At 40.2% G+C, this 19,004-nt stretch overlaps 1 protein-coding gene across 1 annotated transcript in view; it reads right to left on the reverse strand.

The window, feature by feature from the left end:
- CNKSR2 (connector enhancer of kinase suppressor of Ras 2) overlaps nt 1-19,004 on the reverse strand; it is a 2,376,238-nt gene that overhangs the window by 551,708 nt on the left and 1,805,526 nt on the right. Inside the window, exons 14-15 of the mRNA XM_069639527.1 lie at nt 7,957-8,005; nt 1,128-1,300 (exon numbers count right to left, since the gene is read on the reverse strand). Coding sequence (XP_069495628.1) covers nt 1,128-1,300; nt 7,957-8,005 — 222 coding nt within the window. The remainder of the gene's footprint in view (nt 1-1,127; nt 1,301-7,956; nt 8,006-19,004) is intronic.

Raw genomic sequence — 19,004 nt, forward strand, 5'->3', positions numbered from 1 at the left:
GATGATTTATATAATTCTTCACACAACTATCTGTGGGCCAGTACCCGACCCTGCCATTCTGGACCTTACACTTTAGGACTATACCATGTGTTGAGACATTATTGGTATTAATAAGGCATGCGAGTATGCACCTGGTAGAGGCAGCAGCAGCCACACCTGTGAGGCTGTACCTAACCGATGGTGCCCATAGAGGGTCTAGATATCACTGGGTATTTGAGGCTTCACTTGGCATATGTTGACACACTTGCATGGGACCGGCTTTACTTTGCAGATGGTAAATATACCTGGTATAAAAGGCTTCAACTGGTATTGGATGGCATTACAAAAGTCTTTGAGGCTGCACTTAGTATGTGACAACAGTCCCTGTATATGTACGTCTATACCTTATATCTGGTGGATATACCAGGGCTAAGTGACTTTAAAATGGATTACGTGGAATTATCAGTGAGTTTGAAGCTAAACCTTTCATTAGATGGCAGCACCTGGACATGTAAGAATGTACTTTATGTATGGTAAACATACCATGGACATGAGACGTCAACTGGTTGCTTTTTTAAAACGTTTGAGGTTGCTCTTGGAATTTGATAGTAGCACCTCCATACGTGAGGTTGTCCATTGCATATAGGGACTTTGCAAGGTCTATCATACATTTTCTGACATAAAATGGCAGTACTGTGACATTTGAGTTTGCACTGCATGTATATTGACAGTTGAATATGTGAGATTGTGACTTACATATTGTGACTATGGCAGGTGAGGTTATAGATTGGAATACAGTGGCAAAACACACTACACTTTGCATATTATGTCTGATTTACTCCCTATTAATTATTTCTTTATTAAAATGTACCTCTAAGCATTGGCATTCTAATTTCCATGCATGTCTTCAGAGCAAAATGTCACGTTATATCACTTCCTGTGGTTTCATCAGGGTTGGAGATCATGTGATTTAATTTCCTGTAATGTCATCAGGTGTCTGATGTCACTTCCGCTACCTGTGGAATTGTTTTAATTGGCATCCCTGGAGCTGACTGGTTGAGGACAACATTGCAGTGTTTAAACATGAATCAATCAGTGTCCTTTTCAATATGACCGGTGGTGAGGAGTCCAGGGAACATAGATCTTACCTCCTCATTCGTGTACCAGTACAGAGATGAATCCTTCAGAACAAACCAATATTTCTTCCACTTCTGTGAGAAATAGCTCTTTGCATCTTTCTTTTTCCAGAGCCAGCCCTCGCATTCTCCTCGGCCGAGGTCTTTACAGGAGATCCGTCTTTTGCTCTTGTTCGTTGAAGACCCTAAAATTACAAAGAATGGAAGTAAAATCTCAAATGCAGCTTCAGGCAGAATAAAGGCTTTTGTGCCACTACTTTTCGAGGGAACTAAGTTCACATGTTCACACTGGACAAGCAAGGGTTAGCAACCAAACAACAGAAAATAAATCCAAAACAAATTGTCATTGTTTTGTAAAGTAACATTTTGTCACAACATCTGAGGTTGACAAAACTCTGTTAACAGCAGTGCATATTATTCCAAGAGATTGCTGAAACGCAATATACTGTATGTATGTATTTGCACAATAAGCATATACAGATAGACCTGCAAAATTGACATTGTGGTGGGTGAGCAGATGTATCTTTCGCTCAGCTGGGGTTTGGGATGGAGTTAGGAATATGACGGTGCTACCGGGGTTAGAGACAGACAATCATACTCTAGTGATCTGGTTGAGAAATAAGGAAGGGCACATGGCCAGGACTGGTTGGCAGGGCAGTGTCTCCACCTTTTAAGAAGTGTGAGGGTATATGTGGACAGACTTGGAAACATTATGTCAGTCCTTGAAGAAGCCCCTTTGACAGTAGAAACCATCGGTGAAGAAGGTAAAATAATTAGAATCAGATCATGGAGTCCCAGGAACTGATGTGGGCTTTTGTCAAATAACATCTCTATGAGCAATACATTCAGGGAACCAACATGGTTTCCTTGCATAGTGCAATGAGGTCTGTGTTCAGGAGAAGAGCGATTAAGCTGAGGCCATGAGGTAGGTGCCAAGGGTCAGCATAAGCCAGGTTGCTAAATTAAAGAAAAGTTATAGGAGAACGGTACAGAACCATCACTAGACTAGGAGGTAAGCCTGAGAAGGTCCTAAATTATACTGTTCTCTTTTAGAGACTATTAAATAAACACAACGGACACAGTGGACCAAAGGTTTAATGAATCCCATATATAAGAGGATATAGAGGTTGCAAAGAGAGAGGCAATATTTAAGAAGGGGGATAGATTATCACCTGCCTGTTACTGCCTGATAACCCTCCGGGGCAGTACTGCAAGCAAGACTCTAAGACTGGCTAAGGGAGGAAAGAGATATTGTTCTGGGAGCATTCAGGGCTTAGGGAAGGTTTTAGCAGGGTTGAACGTTGTCATCTAGTGGAGATTGACATAGCCAAGTATGGTAAAGCAAGTAAGGGCACACTGTACTTGGTCCTTGTAGACATCGGGCTGGCCTTCAATTCAATCAGCTATTCAAGACTGTTTCAGATTCTGGACAAACTGGGTGTGGATCGAGGTTTGCTTGTGGCCATTATGGCATTTTATGATTAGTTTGCGTGGGTCATGATTGGTTAACGGAAAAATGGTTGCACCCAGTGAAGATCCAGCAAGGTGTAAGGCAGCGGTGCATTCTAGCCCCATTGTTATTTGACATATATATGAGTGAGGTGATAATACCATAGATATTCCAAGAATGGGCAAGCGATCTGTGAATATTGTTTTCTTCGCAGACGTCATTGTGCCCATTGCAACAACGTTGAGATATTTGTCTGATCAGATGGGTGACTAGAAAAAAATTTGCAAGCACATAAAGTTGGCCATTAACCCAGGAATGAGAACAGCTATGATCCATGGGATTTAAAAAGGGACAGGAAAAGTGAGCTGTCCATAAGTAAAATGGTACCATGACTTGGGTGAGGAGGTTTAGTGAGTCGGGTGGATGGGAAGTGCAGGGGGGAAAAGGAAGGACTTGCGTTAAGCAGCAAGCTGGGTGTGCCCTGTGCTTCTCTAGAAATATAGCATTCTGTGGTACAAGCTTAAAAAAGCCTACGCCATTGCTGCAGAAACGCATGGGGCTGGAGCATGGGTTCTCTTCAGATGGATCTGTGTGATCATTGCAAAAATAAAATCCCGAATGCAAAAATGCTGAATTATTTTTTCTTTTCACGCAATTATATAGAATTGTTGCAAAATCCGAAAAAAGAAATTTGCCATTTTTGCATTCTGTGTTTTTATAGGTGCTGTAAATGTGTGATACCCCTTACATGGTTTGGGTTTTGGGGGAGGCCTGCCTCCACCCAGGGACACTTTTAAAGCATTTTCTGTAAATCGATAGGTGGAAGCATAACCAACTGGGAAGGCTGGGTGTTCAGGGTAGGCTGGCAGGTAGCCGGTTGGTCAGGAACAGTGGTCGATCTGAGCCGGAGCGGTTGGTAACGGTGAAACCGTTCCGGAATGGTTTTGTTTTAAAATAAAAGTGTAGAAAGAAGTTGAAACTTGCACTTCCCCTTAAACAGCAGGTGCATTTGGGGGTTTGTATTGTGTATGGGAGGGGGGCGTGGTGATGGGGGTATGTGGGGAGTGGGTGCAGGCCAGCAGGGAAGATAGTTCATTACTTCTTTTCATACACATCGACCACTGGTCAGGAAATAGTAGGAATCCAAGTCAGTGGATCTTATTGACAGCTCAGCATCGGCTGCTTCCACTGAGAGAGCGTACAAATGGTGCGTTTCCCAGGGTTCGAGCAATAGTGCATTGCCCAGAGAAACAGAACAACTCTATTATGCATTTGTTTTTATTTTCTCCATTTTTGATTCATGGCAGCAGCGTCTGAGGCTCTTCATCAGAGAGAGGAAAATAAGGAGTGTAGCCAGGGAATTATTATTACTAAGATCAACTGAAACACTCTCACTAGTGACATTGACTGCCAAATTCCTGGCACAGGCGTGCAAACAGTAGGAACGATGCAGGGAAAGGGTGTTTGGGATGTGATGGGTGGCTGACATTGTTACTCACATTCTTCTTAGGGAACGGTAAATTGGAGATAAGGGGGTTTGGCAATTGGTTTATTTCAACATTTGATATGATGCACTATAATAATACATATCTGGAATTTTGAATGTCTAACTAATTCAGTAAAGCTTATAATAGTGTTTGTTTGTATTATATTGTATTATGTTTGATTAGTCCCCTCGTACTTTTCTACACTAACATAAAAACTGAGTTAGAGTTTGACATTATTTTGTAATTTATTTATCGAGGTATCGTATGAAATAGTTGAAGCAGATGCAGTAAATCACTTCATCAGTTCAGTAACTCTTGGTAATAAAATGCGAGCCTAATAGTTGTAAAAAAATTAGGAGGTGATTTTTTTAAATTTAGAGCCAATTGTTTACATTGTCAAGGGTTTTGACCCATGTTGAATTATTAGACTGGGTAGATGTGGGGATGAGCCGTCGCCGCCCAATATTCCATCCCAGAACAAACTAAATCAATAGACTGGGTGGATGTGGGGATGAACTGTCGCCACCCACATTCACGCCAGAATCCAGGAGAACTGCGCAGTTGGCACAAGACCACTCCAAAGATACAACCTTCTTGTGGGGGGTTCCACATCACCACTCTACTGTAAGGATGCCATCAAAACAATGTTAAGCAAGGGTCCTATTCTATCAAGCAAAAGACCACTCTATTGAAATGCAGTAATTCAAGACAGATCCCAAAAATGGATGCATTACCGACAAATTCCACAAGGCAGCGCTAGCGGTCTAAACTCTGACAGGAGAACTGGCTAACAAAGGGTCCTGAGTCAACTGGACTTCAAAGCCTGTTGGTTAATTAAAACATCTTTGCCACCTGCTGTTCCCAGAGGCCAAGAGGCTGAGAACTCTTAACACCCCAGACACTCACAACAGGAGGCAGCATATCACATGGCCCTTCTGAGTGAGAGGGAGGGGGTTTCCCCTTCAGCCTGGAGGAGAGAGACAATAGCCCCTTTCAGTTGAATGGGGTATGTTAATTTTGAGTATTGACTGTCAACAAAGATCTGCCTGTGAGTAGAGACATGTGTTCCCTGGCCCACCCAAGCTTCTGGGGGCGGACCCAAACACTTTGGGGAGTTGAATTGAAGGCAAATATATGTTTCATAAAAAGACTGATAACTCTTTGTAACCAGATGACAGAAATGAGCAATTTGGAGACCCTTAATCTAAGAAATGTACCTTCAATTTAAGACTAGATTCAACTGTGTACCATGTTCTGGGGCAAAACCCCGCTATTTATCAATATTCCAGACACTGTGTTTAAGTTAAAGACATGGAAAGTTACTGGGATATATGTGGAAGGGGGGTGTACCTTTGTATAATTTTTGATGAAAATCCCATATTGCAAAACCAACCAAAAAGCGAAAAATGTTGTCATTTCTGAATCCCAGCTCGCAGGAACATGGGGCTTGAACAGAGACCTGTCTTAATTCATCTGCAATGTGTACTTGTAATTTCAACAAATTGTGTATCTGGGAAATATGTATTTGGATCAGAAATAGATTTGTGTGCACATTGACCAGGGGAGTGTCATTTCTGCAGGTCATAAAAATGACATCACTCTGACACACTATCCCTTCCCAAATCAGGGACTAAAGAATCTATTGACCTATCAAATTAAGAGAGGGGCAGGCTTAGTGAAGCTAGCCTCTCCACCCACTTTCTAAACACATAAAAAAGCAGACAGTTCAGGACAGATAGGGGATTCAATTCCATTTTCTGCGGGACGCTCTGCCGGGAGACTCCAGACTTCACATCTATCAATCTCCAGAGACCAGAACTTTATTTCAGAACCTAAAGCAAGGGCCTAAACCCACAAACTGAGAACTCTTCTCAGCAGGCCTCAGCATCCTTAAAATCATTTGCAAACTATTCCACAGCCGGGCGAGCTGTTTGAATTCTTTGCCAAGAACTTTTGCCAGTACCCAGAAAGCAGTGTTACATCCAGAATCCACTTGCTCCGGACCGGAAAGCAGAGCAGTATTCAGAACCAGAGGCCGCTGTATCCAGAGAGGATAGACCAGCAGAGCAGAGCTGACCCAGACGCTGTGAGCAGAACCGCCCGAATTCCAGTCCAGTTGACTAGATCCGTGACGAGGCCCATTCATTTCAAAATTAGGAGTGAGTATCCTCCAGAACTGTGCAGAACCCAATCTCTTAGTTAAAATAATCTAATCCAAACTATTTTAACCTAAGTAGAACTGCCTCCTAGTAATCATGTCATCTGTCATTCTAAAGCTGCGAGCTGTCATCTGTCACTCTAAAGCTGCAAACTGTCACCTGTCATTTTGAGTTTTACTTTAAATCCGAAAAACTACCTTTACTAAATCGTCTGTATCTCTGGAACCATTTGTCCTTAACTTTCATTTAAAAGCTACGATTCTAGGCTTTCCAACAAACCTAAAACCGACTTGCTACTCCTTATACTTTTGCCGTAATCACAATTCACGCACTCGCGAATTTTACCGCGATTTGCGATTTGGCCTGATTTCTTCTCCAGTAAAAAAGTCAGCAGCTCCTTGCTTTCCTTTGCTAAAATTTGTTTAACCTGCTAGTTACTCATAGAGCATTGCTAAAGTGAGCCTGAACTAATATAAAGTAGCCATCACCTACCCTGAACCTCTAGAGGGAATTAAAAGCAATTTTAGCACCTTTTCACTTCCTTGCAAACCACATTAAAGTAATTTACCTGTGTTTCAAACTTCTACCTGTTTTCCTCTAAGCTTGCTGGGGGGGAACTGAATTTCGTATTGTATTTGATTGCATTCCTGAGAACTGCGTGCTCCTCCTTCCATTTCTTACATTGCATAGGGGTTGTGGGGTGAATTGCCACAGAAAAAGTGATTATATTATCTTTTGCTAAAATCATATCAAGTTATTTCTGTACTGCATTTCATTCCTCATTGCTTTTCCCTTGAAACCATAAAAGTATTTTCGCTGCCTTATCCATCCTATACCAACTCCTCATTGATTGTAAAGAGGTGTGCTAGTGTCAGATTACCCATTGTTGATCAACATTATATTCATAAGTGTGATATCAATTATTAATTTATTATAAAAGTGTGATATATATATATATTGTTTAATTTTTCAAATAAACCTTTTAAATTTGCAAAACAAATCTACTTCTTGGCTCAGTGGGGTCAGGGGGATTCTAAGAGAGGGGTGTTATACAAGGGTTCATCATCCAGATTATAACTTGCCATAAAAATATATAAATAAGGGCTTCCCTTGGGCATCCCAGACAAGGCACTGACTTAGTGGGATTGCTTGATTGGAGTCACTTACAACATACATTAGAGAGTTTAGGACTTTTCCTTGGAATATTCACCGAAGGTATGTTATATAGATTATGTAAAGAGACAGGAACTTTGGTGACCTTACAGCACCTGCTTTTAAGATATAATAATGTTTTGGATACCTTCATTAGTGGAACTCGAACATCTCTGTATGTTAAAATGTTTCATGTTTTGAGTGCATTCAGGTAATACATTAATTAAACAGACTCTTGTATATGTAGCTACGAGTTGATGAATTATAAGGACTAGGAGCTTCATTCATAGGCACGTTTCATTATGGGGCAACCCTTTTTGAAAACCATCTGTGAATTGATTTTATGATTCTGTGAAATTAAGATACATTTTGCTTTTATAAAAACATACATATATTTGTGGAAAGTAAAATAGTAAGAAATACACATGTCGGAAGCAGAGAATTGCAAAGGAACACTTTCTAGCTCAATTAAGAATAGGGAAATCCTCTAATTTAAGATCCGATTCCCTAAGAAAGCAATCCCAGCGCCTCAATGGCAATTGGCTAGTATGCAGACGAAGCTTACTTGTCGCCGGCCTCTGTGCTTTGCTTACCTCTGTTCCTCTTTTTAGACTTGTGCTGTAGGGAAGACTGCTGAAAGGTCTGTAAGAAAACAAAACATGTGGTTGCTCAATAACAGACAGATCCAGCATTGTATTTTATTTATTTCAGTTTGTTAGGACACAATGTACGGCATACTGTCTTACCATGATTTACCATGTGGTACAACAACTTATAAACGTTTGTCCTAGGGAATAACATGGGGAGATTTTTTTGTACATACAAAGTAATTACAATTTCGGAATACACTTTTCCTGGGAATTGTAAGTCCACTCTGCTGACACGTTATGTTTTGTGTGCTAACTGAATTGAATCTTTCTGGAACAGCAAGAAACATTCTGTGCCAATGATAGAAAGAAAGCGTAATAGCAGCAGACAGTGCACTGATTTCCACAGTTGAAGCTATTACTGCTTTGCTTAGTTGACATTTCAGTGGATTTTAGTTTCAAGGCCCCAGCATACGTGCATTAACCCTTCAATGACATCCCAGCTTTGGGTGTCATCTAGTCGCCCACTTGCAGACTATATGTATATTATCAGCATGGACTATGTTGCCCACCGAAATCTTCAATATAAAATAGGATGTAACATTTTTTGAGGCATGTGTCAGACCTCTGAGGTTTATTCAGATCACACAGCAACGGTCGGATTCCATATATTGAACCAATGCCAGGCAATTTTACATCAGTGTTCGACAATGTGAAAATGACATTTGCACCAAGCAATTGCTACGAGAATTAATCTTTGCTTTGCTTAGTACAACCATGTGCAAACGTGGCAACGGTAGGTCTGTCTACATTTATTTTTAAAACGTACCTGTACCGTTGCACATTTTCCCGGCACTAGTGTCAAATTATATGGCACCACTATACTTTATGTAACCTGGCTCCTGCGGCTAGATTACATATAACTGTACTGGATGGATCAAATTAAGGCTGTCAAGTTAAACTTCACCTCTGCCCTTTTTTATTTCCAGTGATGCCAAAAACGCTTGGATACATCTTGTTGTCCATAAATTGGTCCAATTCAGTTGTCATGTGCATTCTATTTAATGTGCAGTTGATATGTGATCATAATGAATACAAATTTAAAAAGATTAACAGAACAAAAAGGAACATGTTTAATACACAACAAATCATCTGGTGGAATTTAGAAGCACTGTGGGCAATATTCCATTCTGATTGCCAACCGTAGAGGAAAATAACACAACATGTGATTTAATTTGCCCACCGCACCACAGTTTAAGAAAGCCAGCTGTGTATCCCTACAAAATTCATATGCCTCTATTGTTGCTGTTGCTTTGCTCTAAAAACATATATTATCAAATTCTTGGACTTCATTCAATTTTCAAATTGTTGATATGCAGTCATTGATTTCATGAGCAACAATCCTTCACCAATCATCAAAGCTACTTATGGAATGTCTAAACTAAACATAACCAATTCAGATCTGAAAAGTGTATTTGTGTGCTAATGCCTTTGTAGTTTATTGTAGGTTATGTTCAATCCTTTAGATACCCTTCAGGTTGTTGCGGGCCAGAGGGGTTTGGCAAGAAAACAGCACTGTTTTAGATTGTGTGGTGGAAGCACCTTGGTCATGGAGTCTGAGGCCCTTTTAGACATCAGAAAGACCTCCCTATTAGCATGTGGAGTTGATATTGGCCACATTAATAAGTCGATTTTATGGTAAACATTTTATGAAGGCAAAGATGTGGGACTGATTTATCACTTGACCAAGCTGTGGGTGAGGATTGAATTCATTTTTAAAATGTCATGCTGATGTATGGGTCTTTTCATTAATTAAATGTGCTGTCATGTGGTATTGCACAGAAAGCTTTGACCACATTTTATACATGATAATTTGTGGCTTATTGTACAACAAGCTTTAATTAGGTTGTATTGTATTACTTTGAAAATAAAACAAATTAAAACAATTAAAAATGAAATGTTATGTTGCTATGCTAATTTAATCCTGCAAGCATTACACTCAATGAATTCAGTATTGACTGGGGCTGATAACATCTTGGCTTCTGAAGCTTATAGGGTTATATGAACACCTTCAATCTTTAGGGAAGTTCAACTACATGATGTTCTCACACCAGGGAACAAGTGACCATTCACTGGAGCATCAACAGCCTTCGAGAGTATTGGGAGTAGATGTTATGTGTAATCATAATTAACTATATTATTTTTGAAGCATAGCAGACTGGCAACAATATTTCAAGCATCCTTCTGAATGCATTACAAGTTGAGTGTTATGCATGTTATGATATAAGACAAACTTTGATGTCAATTTCAAAGTTCAACACAATTATATGTCTAGTGGTACCACCTGACATTGCACAGGTCCGTAGCTGACATGCACGTGGGAGTCTGCTAGCCTTGTGTATGTTTTATTGTGTTATAACTTCTATTTTTAAAAATCACAAAATCGTCAATCTCCTGAAATTGTCAATACTGATAGCACAGGGCTGGACCCCGCTCCACCCCTGTGCAGGGTGAATGGGTGGGGTTGGTCAAATTTCACTATCGCCAGTTCACCCCAGACTGGTATGCCGATCTAGGGCCAACATTCCAGCCCACCAACTGTTATGGGGCTGGAGCCAACCCCCGAAAATACAAACACACTTTCACAAAAATATATATATATATATATTGATATCCAACGTTGTACTCCAGTATTTCTGTAGCATTTCCACAATGCAGATTTTTTGTTTTTTGCAGCACTAGACATAATAGGGGTTAATGTTACTCAATTCCATGTAAATCATTTTACAAACCTCTGAATGACAAAAGACTGAAATAACCCGTACCAAACACCAAAAACATACAATTAAATGTGTTAAAAAGGCATTATCCACATTCATTCAAACACAATCATTTAGACTTAAAGGTGTTGCCCTGCCTGTAACTTTGGGGTGCTTAATGACAGACAACAACTACAACAACTACTGAATACCCAAAACTCGGAATGTACTCACATCCCCTTAAACCGAGAGAGCTTCCCTGGGGTGGGATTTTAGATTCCAGGACACGCATGCATATTCTGGGCCTAACCTCACCCACACCCATAATCTTGGCAGACACATTAATCATCCTACATGCATTTGTTGCTCAGATTTTACAAGTTCATTAAGTGGTCACTAGCATTTCCTCCCAAAGCATGTGACAACACTTTGCAGCTAGACAAATTAGCCCTTTGAACATGGCCCACCCAAATACACAATTGAAATACCCCTGAGCAATAATTTCACCAACTTGAAATAAATAAGTTTGCATTAAACAGGGGGAAAGTTGAAAAAGAAATGCAGTGAAGTCTAAGGTGAACACGAGGCATAAGAGAGCTCAAGAAGTTGAGGGCAAGATGAAAACACACTGGCCCAACCAATGGAAGTCATCATTCCAGACTCCAGTCCACGTGTCATACTTTAGTCAAATGCACCTGTCTAGTCTGTTTATTGGAAGAAACGATGCTCCCAACAAAAGTTGACTGTGTTGCCTAAAGGCTGTGGTAGAGTTCATATTCCTGCTGCTCATCCACCATCCACCAAGACTGGCTTAAAAAGCCTGATGACAGTAAACGAGGTAAAGGACCAGGCTAAACTGTGTTTATTCCTGTTGTAAAGAAGATCCACACACACTATAGGTAAAGTAGACATATGAATTTGTATTCCTGTTGCCTTAATGTCCATAAGCTTACATGAGAGAAACCCACTTGTTCACATCACCCAGGCAACGTATCTCCAACTGTCTGGGTCCAAACGCCAGCACCTTAGCATTCTCTCACTCATACATCAACTTTATCACCTTCCAACATTCTCTCTGACCTAACTCATTCCAGACTAGCTTACAACCATCCATCCAGAAAAGGGCTTCACTACAATTCCCACAAACCTATTAGCAGTTAATAGAAACACAACATTGAGGGGCTTAGCTGAGATATATCGACAGCCACAAATGCAGCAGCTGTTGACAGCCACATTCACCATCCTGATAACCATCAAATGGAAACCCGGAACAGGATGCCCATAAACACAATGACCACCAGTCTCCCAGAAATACATTGGGCAATCCATGGAAATGAGATTGGGTTCCAAGACCTATACACCAACTATCAATTTATTTTAAAGTCTTATTTAAAGTATGCAACAAAATACTGGATGGATTAATAACTGCTAAAACCACAAACTAATATCCTAAAAATAAACATTACAAAGGAAAAGCCAGGCACAGATATTAGGTTGGACAGAACTAGAGTGTGCATCTTAGGGCAGGAGTCAGAGCATTCTAAACATCTGGACTGCAGAAGTGGTTCCAGTGTCACCTTTGATTGTTGGTGGTCACTCTCAGGTGAACCACATGCAACTGCATATAGTGAAACTGCTCCTTGCAGAGCTTAGAAGGAATTAATGACTAACTTGCACTTCACGTGGAAAACTTTCATATACAGTGCAGATCATGCAGAATGTTGTGTGAGACCTTTTAAACTGTGCTGTCCACATCCACTGTACTTTGCTAGACACACATACACAGACAGATTTGCATACCATGTTTCTCACAGTTTACATGTAGTGACATGAAAATATTAGTCCATGATTATAGTTCAACCAATTACAAGAGGGAAAGCAAATCTTTAAGAGCAAGACATACAACAAAAACATGCTTCAAATACTGTGGTTACTTGGGTATGCACTTAGGCACTTCACACTAAATTAGCAATAAAACAGACTGACTCATTACAGGCATGTGGGTGTAGTTTAACTGCATTTGTAAAGTGCAACCTTCACCAGTTAGAGCATTATGGTGCTGGAAGGGTATGAAAAGGCAGAGCAAAACAGAAGAGTAGATATAAGATATGGTAAACATATTCTCAGGCAATTTAAAATAATGTTCAAACAATTAAGAATCAGAATTGATAAGCGAAATAGGGCTATAGTTTCTTAACAAGATGGTGATCATTATCTACTTTGGGAAAAAAGAATAAGCAGTGCTACAGAGGAAGATCCCTCACTTTTACCCAGGTCAACAAATTGAGAATGCCATTGTAACAAAAAATGGAGATAATAAAAAAAAATCAACAAAGACACAATTTATCCTGGTGGATTCACCCACTTTAAGACTACGCATCGATTTTTGAAATGATAGATCTAGAGGACAAAGAATTCTCAATCGTATGTCAAAAAAAAAGAGTTTGTGGAATAAATAACTTGATAAAAGTAAAAATAAATGCTTGGGTAATAATAGCATAAGGATATTAGGATTTGAAGCTAGAACTTTCCTATCTGGATAAAGAAATGAGACAATTCTATGGCATATTATCATTTAACTACCAAGTTGTGGTCCACAGTTAGGCCTACACATTTAAGAGTTTTGGAATTCATAAATCTAGCTAAGAATTGATGAATGAAAAAATCTAGCTAATGATTGACAGTCTAATTCAAAGTTGGGCCATGCATATTGACAATGGTAACAGTATTCCAAAAACAATTGCATCAATCAATAACAATAACCCTCTAAATTACACATTTCTTGAATAAGTAGAAAGTCCACCTTTTGTGAGACAAGTGTTGTAACACCACATTTTATCTTAACAACTGGGGAGAAAAAATCTGCCTCACCCAATGTTTCTTTAGCTTTACACTTTCATCATCATTAAGGTGTTTTTTTTTAAACAGAAACAATATCAGGTTTAAATATAGATATGTGGGACAATATTTTTGGCACTTTACAAGATGAATGATATCCTTACCATTCTATATACAAATCTTGAGACTCATATACTGAAATTAGGGAATGGTCTCAAAACTTAAAGCCCCATAAAATCAGCGCATGAATATGAAAACGAAAACAAAAACATAAGTTTAGTCCAGTCAGAATAGAAAGCCAACCCCCAGTCTAACAGCTTTGTGGTATCTTGCCAGTAAATGTGTCAAGATACCACCAAACAGAATTACTGTTACCACCACTTTGTCTGGCAGAATTACTGCTGCATTACAAGTGGTGGTAGGCAGTGTTAGTCCCCATTAATTGACTCCATGGGGATTTTGGCAGACTCCATGGGGATTTTGGCAGAATTACAGCTGGTGGTAATTCTGCCGATTTTGCAGTTTTTGGCAGATCGGTGGCAGATTTACTTCCAGCTCTTGGCTGGAGGTGAATCCTCCTCCTCGCCACCAAACTCGAAGTTGAGTGATGCAGTACTGCAGGTGTAATGTACTGGCAATCATGGATTTCTAGCTAAGTATGAAGATGCTTTGAAATTGTCTCTACTCACATTTTCCCAAAAATAACTTTATAAGTTGTCTTCTAAAAGTAAAAGTCAAAAGGATTTCAGGGTAGTTTTTGCCAGAAAAGTGTTGCCACAGTATTTTGTAACAGAGAGGTGAAGCGAGTTATTGAAACAGGCAAGCACTTTCCGATCCAGAGGTTGAAAAGACACTAGAATTCATAGGTGGCAAAGGCATAAAATGGGAAGAGGTGGATGAAATGTGTACTGGCAGAGTGGAATGGGCAGATTATAGCCACAATTCTACTCTGCTGGTGAATTGAAGCTCTGTCAGTTCTGCTTCCTCGGGCAGTACAAATGAATTGGCCAGAAAATGAAATGCTGCTTTTGATGTGTTGGGGTGTAGACATGCAACAATGTTTTCCATTTTGTTAGTTGAAATGTTTTGTGCGTCCAAAATGGCTGACACTTGCAAAATGGCTGACACTTTCTCACAACTCATGCAAAAAGCAAAGCTAAAAGATAGGGCCTACTTTAACTGTACATAAATCCCCGGCTAGACACACCACTATGCATGGAGCAGGAATCTGGGGTCACATAGGGAATATAGGATTTTTGAGCCATGAAAATGGGTTTCTGAAAAGGGTTTTTGCTTACCTTAATCGACCCCTACATGAATATTACTTCTAGAACTCAACTGGCAAGGAATGGATCTCATTTTGAAGAAGAGAACTCTTTTTTTAATGTCTTCACCTTTGGTCCTCGCCAGCACTTGATAAATATAGAGAAGTGATTCTAGATTCATTAAACACTCCAAACTAATTGTGTGAAAAGCTTGGCATGATGAGTTGGTGGACCGCTCAGAGTATGACAGAGAATGGAATCTTCACATGTTGTTGAATAGGCCTTGAAATAACAGAAGTTATCTCTATATATAACATGGAAATGTGTGGATATGTGTGTGTGCCTGTTCAAAATATTCAGCATACTTCCCAACATGCTACAAACCTGAAATTTGGCATGCGGGTAGGTTCCATCGTGTAGACAATGTAAAAAGTATAACATCTACATTTTTCTAATGAGTGCAGTCTGCAATGCTTGGTTATGTGTGTGCGGGTGTGTTTGAAATGTTCAGCGTACTTCCCAACATGCTACAAACCTAAAATGTGGCATGTGGTTAGGTTCCGTGGTGTATACAATGTAACAAGTATAAAATATACCTTTTCAGGATTTATCTTTTTTAAACCAGTCTGCAATGCTTATATATGCGTGTTTGTCTGTTCAAAATGTTCAGCATACTTCATACTTCGCAACATGCTACAAACCTGACATTTGGCATGTGGGTAGGTTACATGGTGTAGAGAATGTAATAAGTATAAAATAAAAATGTTTCTAATTTTATCGGTCTGCAATGATATGGATATGCGTGTGCGTGTGTCTGTTCAAAATGTTCAGCATGCTTCCCAGCATGCTACAAACCTGAAATTTGTCATGTGGGAAGGTTCCATGGTATATAGACAATGTAACACGTATACCCTTTTCTAATTTTTGCCCTCGGCAATGCTTGGATATGTGTGTGTGTGTGTGTGTGTGTGTCTTTGAAATGTTCAGCATGTTTCCCAACATACTACAACCCTGAAATGTGGAATGTGGCTAGGTGTCATGGTGTAGACTATGTAAAACAGATAAAATATACATTTTTCTAAAAATGATTTTAAGCAGTCTGCAATACTTGGATATGTGTGTTTGTGTGTGTTTGAAATGTTCAGCATACTTCCCAACATGCTACCACCCTGAAATTTGGCATGTGGGAAGGTTACGTGGTGTAGACAATGTAACAAGTATAAAATATACCTTTTTAGAATTTATCTATTCTTAAGCGCTCTGCAATGCTTACCCCTACCATATGGCTCTCCCCGCTGTAGTTCTTTGTTCATTGTTCATACAGTTCATCAGTTCATGAAAACTTCACCAGTTCATTGTTCCAAAAATGTCCATACTATCAGCATTCTAGCTGATATTAGAGGCACTCACTTTTGGAGTCATGCAGGTGACACAATACAGTGCTTTTGTAGTAATACGGATGACAGGAAACAGTGAATGTATCTTTAATAGTGTCTGCAATGATGCCCGTCACATCGTGGCAAATCTCGCATGACAATTACAGAACCTTAATTTCCCATGGAAATTGATGAATATATGCCATGTCAACAGTACGAGATTTACATGCTGCAGCCGTACATGTATGGGCACGGCACCCCAACAATGATGTTGCGCAATCTCAACACTCCAACTCAAAGTAGCTGGAACCGGTATAAGGAATTCATGCTTTTCTCATGTTCAGCTTTATATGGCTTGCTCCAGAGTTGGAAACAAAGACAATTAATCATACTAGCTCCTACAGGAAAGACTACCAATATTGTCTACAAAGAAGCATTGGTTTAGTTAGTTAATTAAATATACTTCAAACTAGGACTGAAGTAGGAATTACTGTGCAAAGCATGGGTACATCTGCTAGTCTATGTATAAAAACTGAAGTAGGCTTTGGAATATATTCAGATCTTTTTAAAGTTCAATTTGCATGTACCTTACATTTCAATCTAGGCATATTGCCCTTGGACACAGTTACATGTATCTAGCAGGATGGAGTCTCACAAAGATGCGCTTTCTGACCCGAATGGAGTGAGATATAATCCCACTTTGTATTCATCTAGCCAGCCTATGTGAAATTTAGACATATTAATTTAAAGCCTTATCTTAAAAATCACCAAATTAGTAATATGCGAGCTTCAAAATTGCTTTGCAAAAATATAGAAGTTGTAGATGTAATCTTTGCTGTTTCCCACTATCCCAGCAGGGCTTGGAGCAAAAGAGCTAAGCATCTCAAATTAACACTGGCTGGAACTATATGAATCAAGAGGGCTTATAATGCTCATCGATTAAATTCCAAAAATGTATAGCAAAAATGAGCCAGCCAAGTGGATTGTATATAAGGGATGCAATAGATTTAGCTCTAGAGATGAATAGTGGTTTCCCCTCTTATGCAGGTTTAAGTGGTTCTATGTCATTTCATCGACAGGTTTTTATCGATGGTTTTTTTGTGAATATATATTTCTACGAAAAAACTCATTGATTTTTTTATTTTTTGGGTTTCCCTCCAAACTCCCCATCCCCTATCGTTTTTTGCTATTCCTGACCCCGCCGCCCCTTATATGCACTTTCCCACCCACCTATATTTTTCAATTCATTTTTTCGTAGACAATCTTTCATGAAAGGACGGTGTACCCTTTAAGTATCCATTAACACATTTTTATTACCTACACTTAATCAGAATTGTGGCTATTCATTGTATTTATTTGATTTTATTTATTGAGCATTTGTATGGCGCTTATGAAGCAGAAAGTGTTTCCAGGCGTCACAAGACAAAAGGGGGGACGGACAGAGGAGAAACAATCGTAACAGTCCTACTAAGCCTTGTAAGATTCGGATCCTGGATGAAGAAAGGCCTGACCCCGGCAAGACTCATAAGGGACACACCCAGTCGTAGTGGCAGGAGGAGACTAGTAGGAGTGGGGGAGAGGAAAGGAGGATGAAAGAAGGAAAGTCTTGAGAAGCTTCCAGAACTTAAGAAGATCCAGCTCAAGTCAGAGAGGGACATCGAGGCCATTCCAGAGGAATGCTCCTGCCGAAGAGATAAATCCAACCCTCTATCTGCTTATAGAAATGTCTAACCTGCAGAGATTGGAGCTAGAGGACCGAAGGGATCTAGTCAGGAGGAATTTAGGGAGAGAGAGTTGAAGGTAGCAAGGTCCCAGGCTGCAGAAAGCCTTGTGGATGAAGTAGAGGGTATTGAATTTGATCCTTGCAGCCACCGGTAGCCAGTGGACAGATTTTAGGCCTGGCGGGATGCGGTCCCTGGGTTTGAGGCCAAGGATAAGTCTTGTAGTCCTGTTCTGGATTAGTTAAAGAGGGTGAAGTGAGGAGAGAGGCAGATTAAGGAAGTGGCTATTACAGTAATCAAGCCTTGAAAGAACCAGAGCTCTGGAGATGTTGAGCAGCTTCAGGGGGAAGGTGAGGAAAGGGAGAATGCCACTGAGAAAGGTGAATCTGATAGTGGGCCTTCTTGGCAAGGTCAGCGATATGAGGTGAGAAGGAGAGACAGGAGTCAAAGATGACACCAACGTTTTTAGCCTCACACAAGGGTTTGGGAAGGGGACCCAAGGAGTGTGGCCAGAGTGTAGGAGGGAAGGAGGGTGTAGGAGACCCAATGAGAAGGATCTGTGTCTTACTGGTGTTAAGGGAGAAATCATTAGCAGCCCACCAGGCCTGAACAGCAGTCAGACAATCAGGAATGAGAGAGGAAGGAGAGGAGGAAGGGGAGGGAAGCTTAAAGGAGAGCCGCTTGTCACCAGCATTACACTGGAAATGAGGAGAGATGGTTGAGTTCAAGTGGGCAAGAAGGGCAAGGTAAATGTTGAAAAGCCATGGCAAGAGGATAGAGCCCTGAAAGATGCCACAGTTCGAGAGTGAGGTAGAGGAGATAAAGGGGCCCAGTTGAACTTGGGAGAGTCGATTAGAGAGAAAGAGGTTAACCAATCCAGTGCCTGGTTCGTGATGCCCAGGGTATCACAGAGCCTAACTATGATTATGGAGTGATTGATGATATCAACCGCAGAGAACAGATTGAGGAGAATATGGGTGGGAGGAGAGTTGGAGTCGAGATTTGAGAGTAAGTCATCATGGGTGTTGAGGAGAGAAGTTTCCATCCCCCTGGCTGTTCTGAAGCCAGGCTGGTGTTCATGAAGGCAGCCAACAG

This window comes from Ambystoma mexicanum, chromosome 7q (genome assembly GCF_040938575.1).
Source record: "Ambystoma mexicanum isolate Mex_15411 chromosome 7q, UKY_AmexF1_1, whole genome shotgun sequence".
NCBI classification, from domain to species: domain Eukaryota; kingdom Metazoa; phylum Chordata; class Amphibia; order Caudata; family Ambystomatidae; genus Ambystoma; species Ambystoma mexicanum.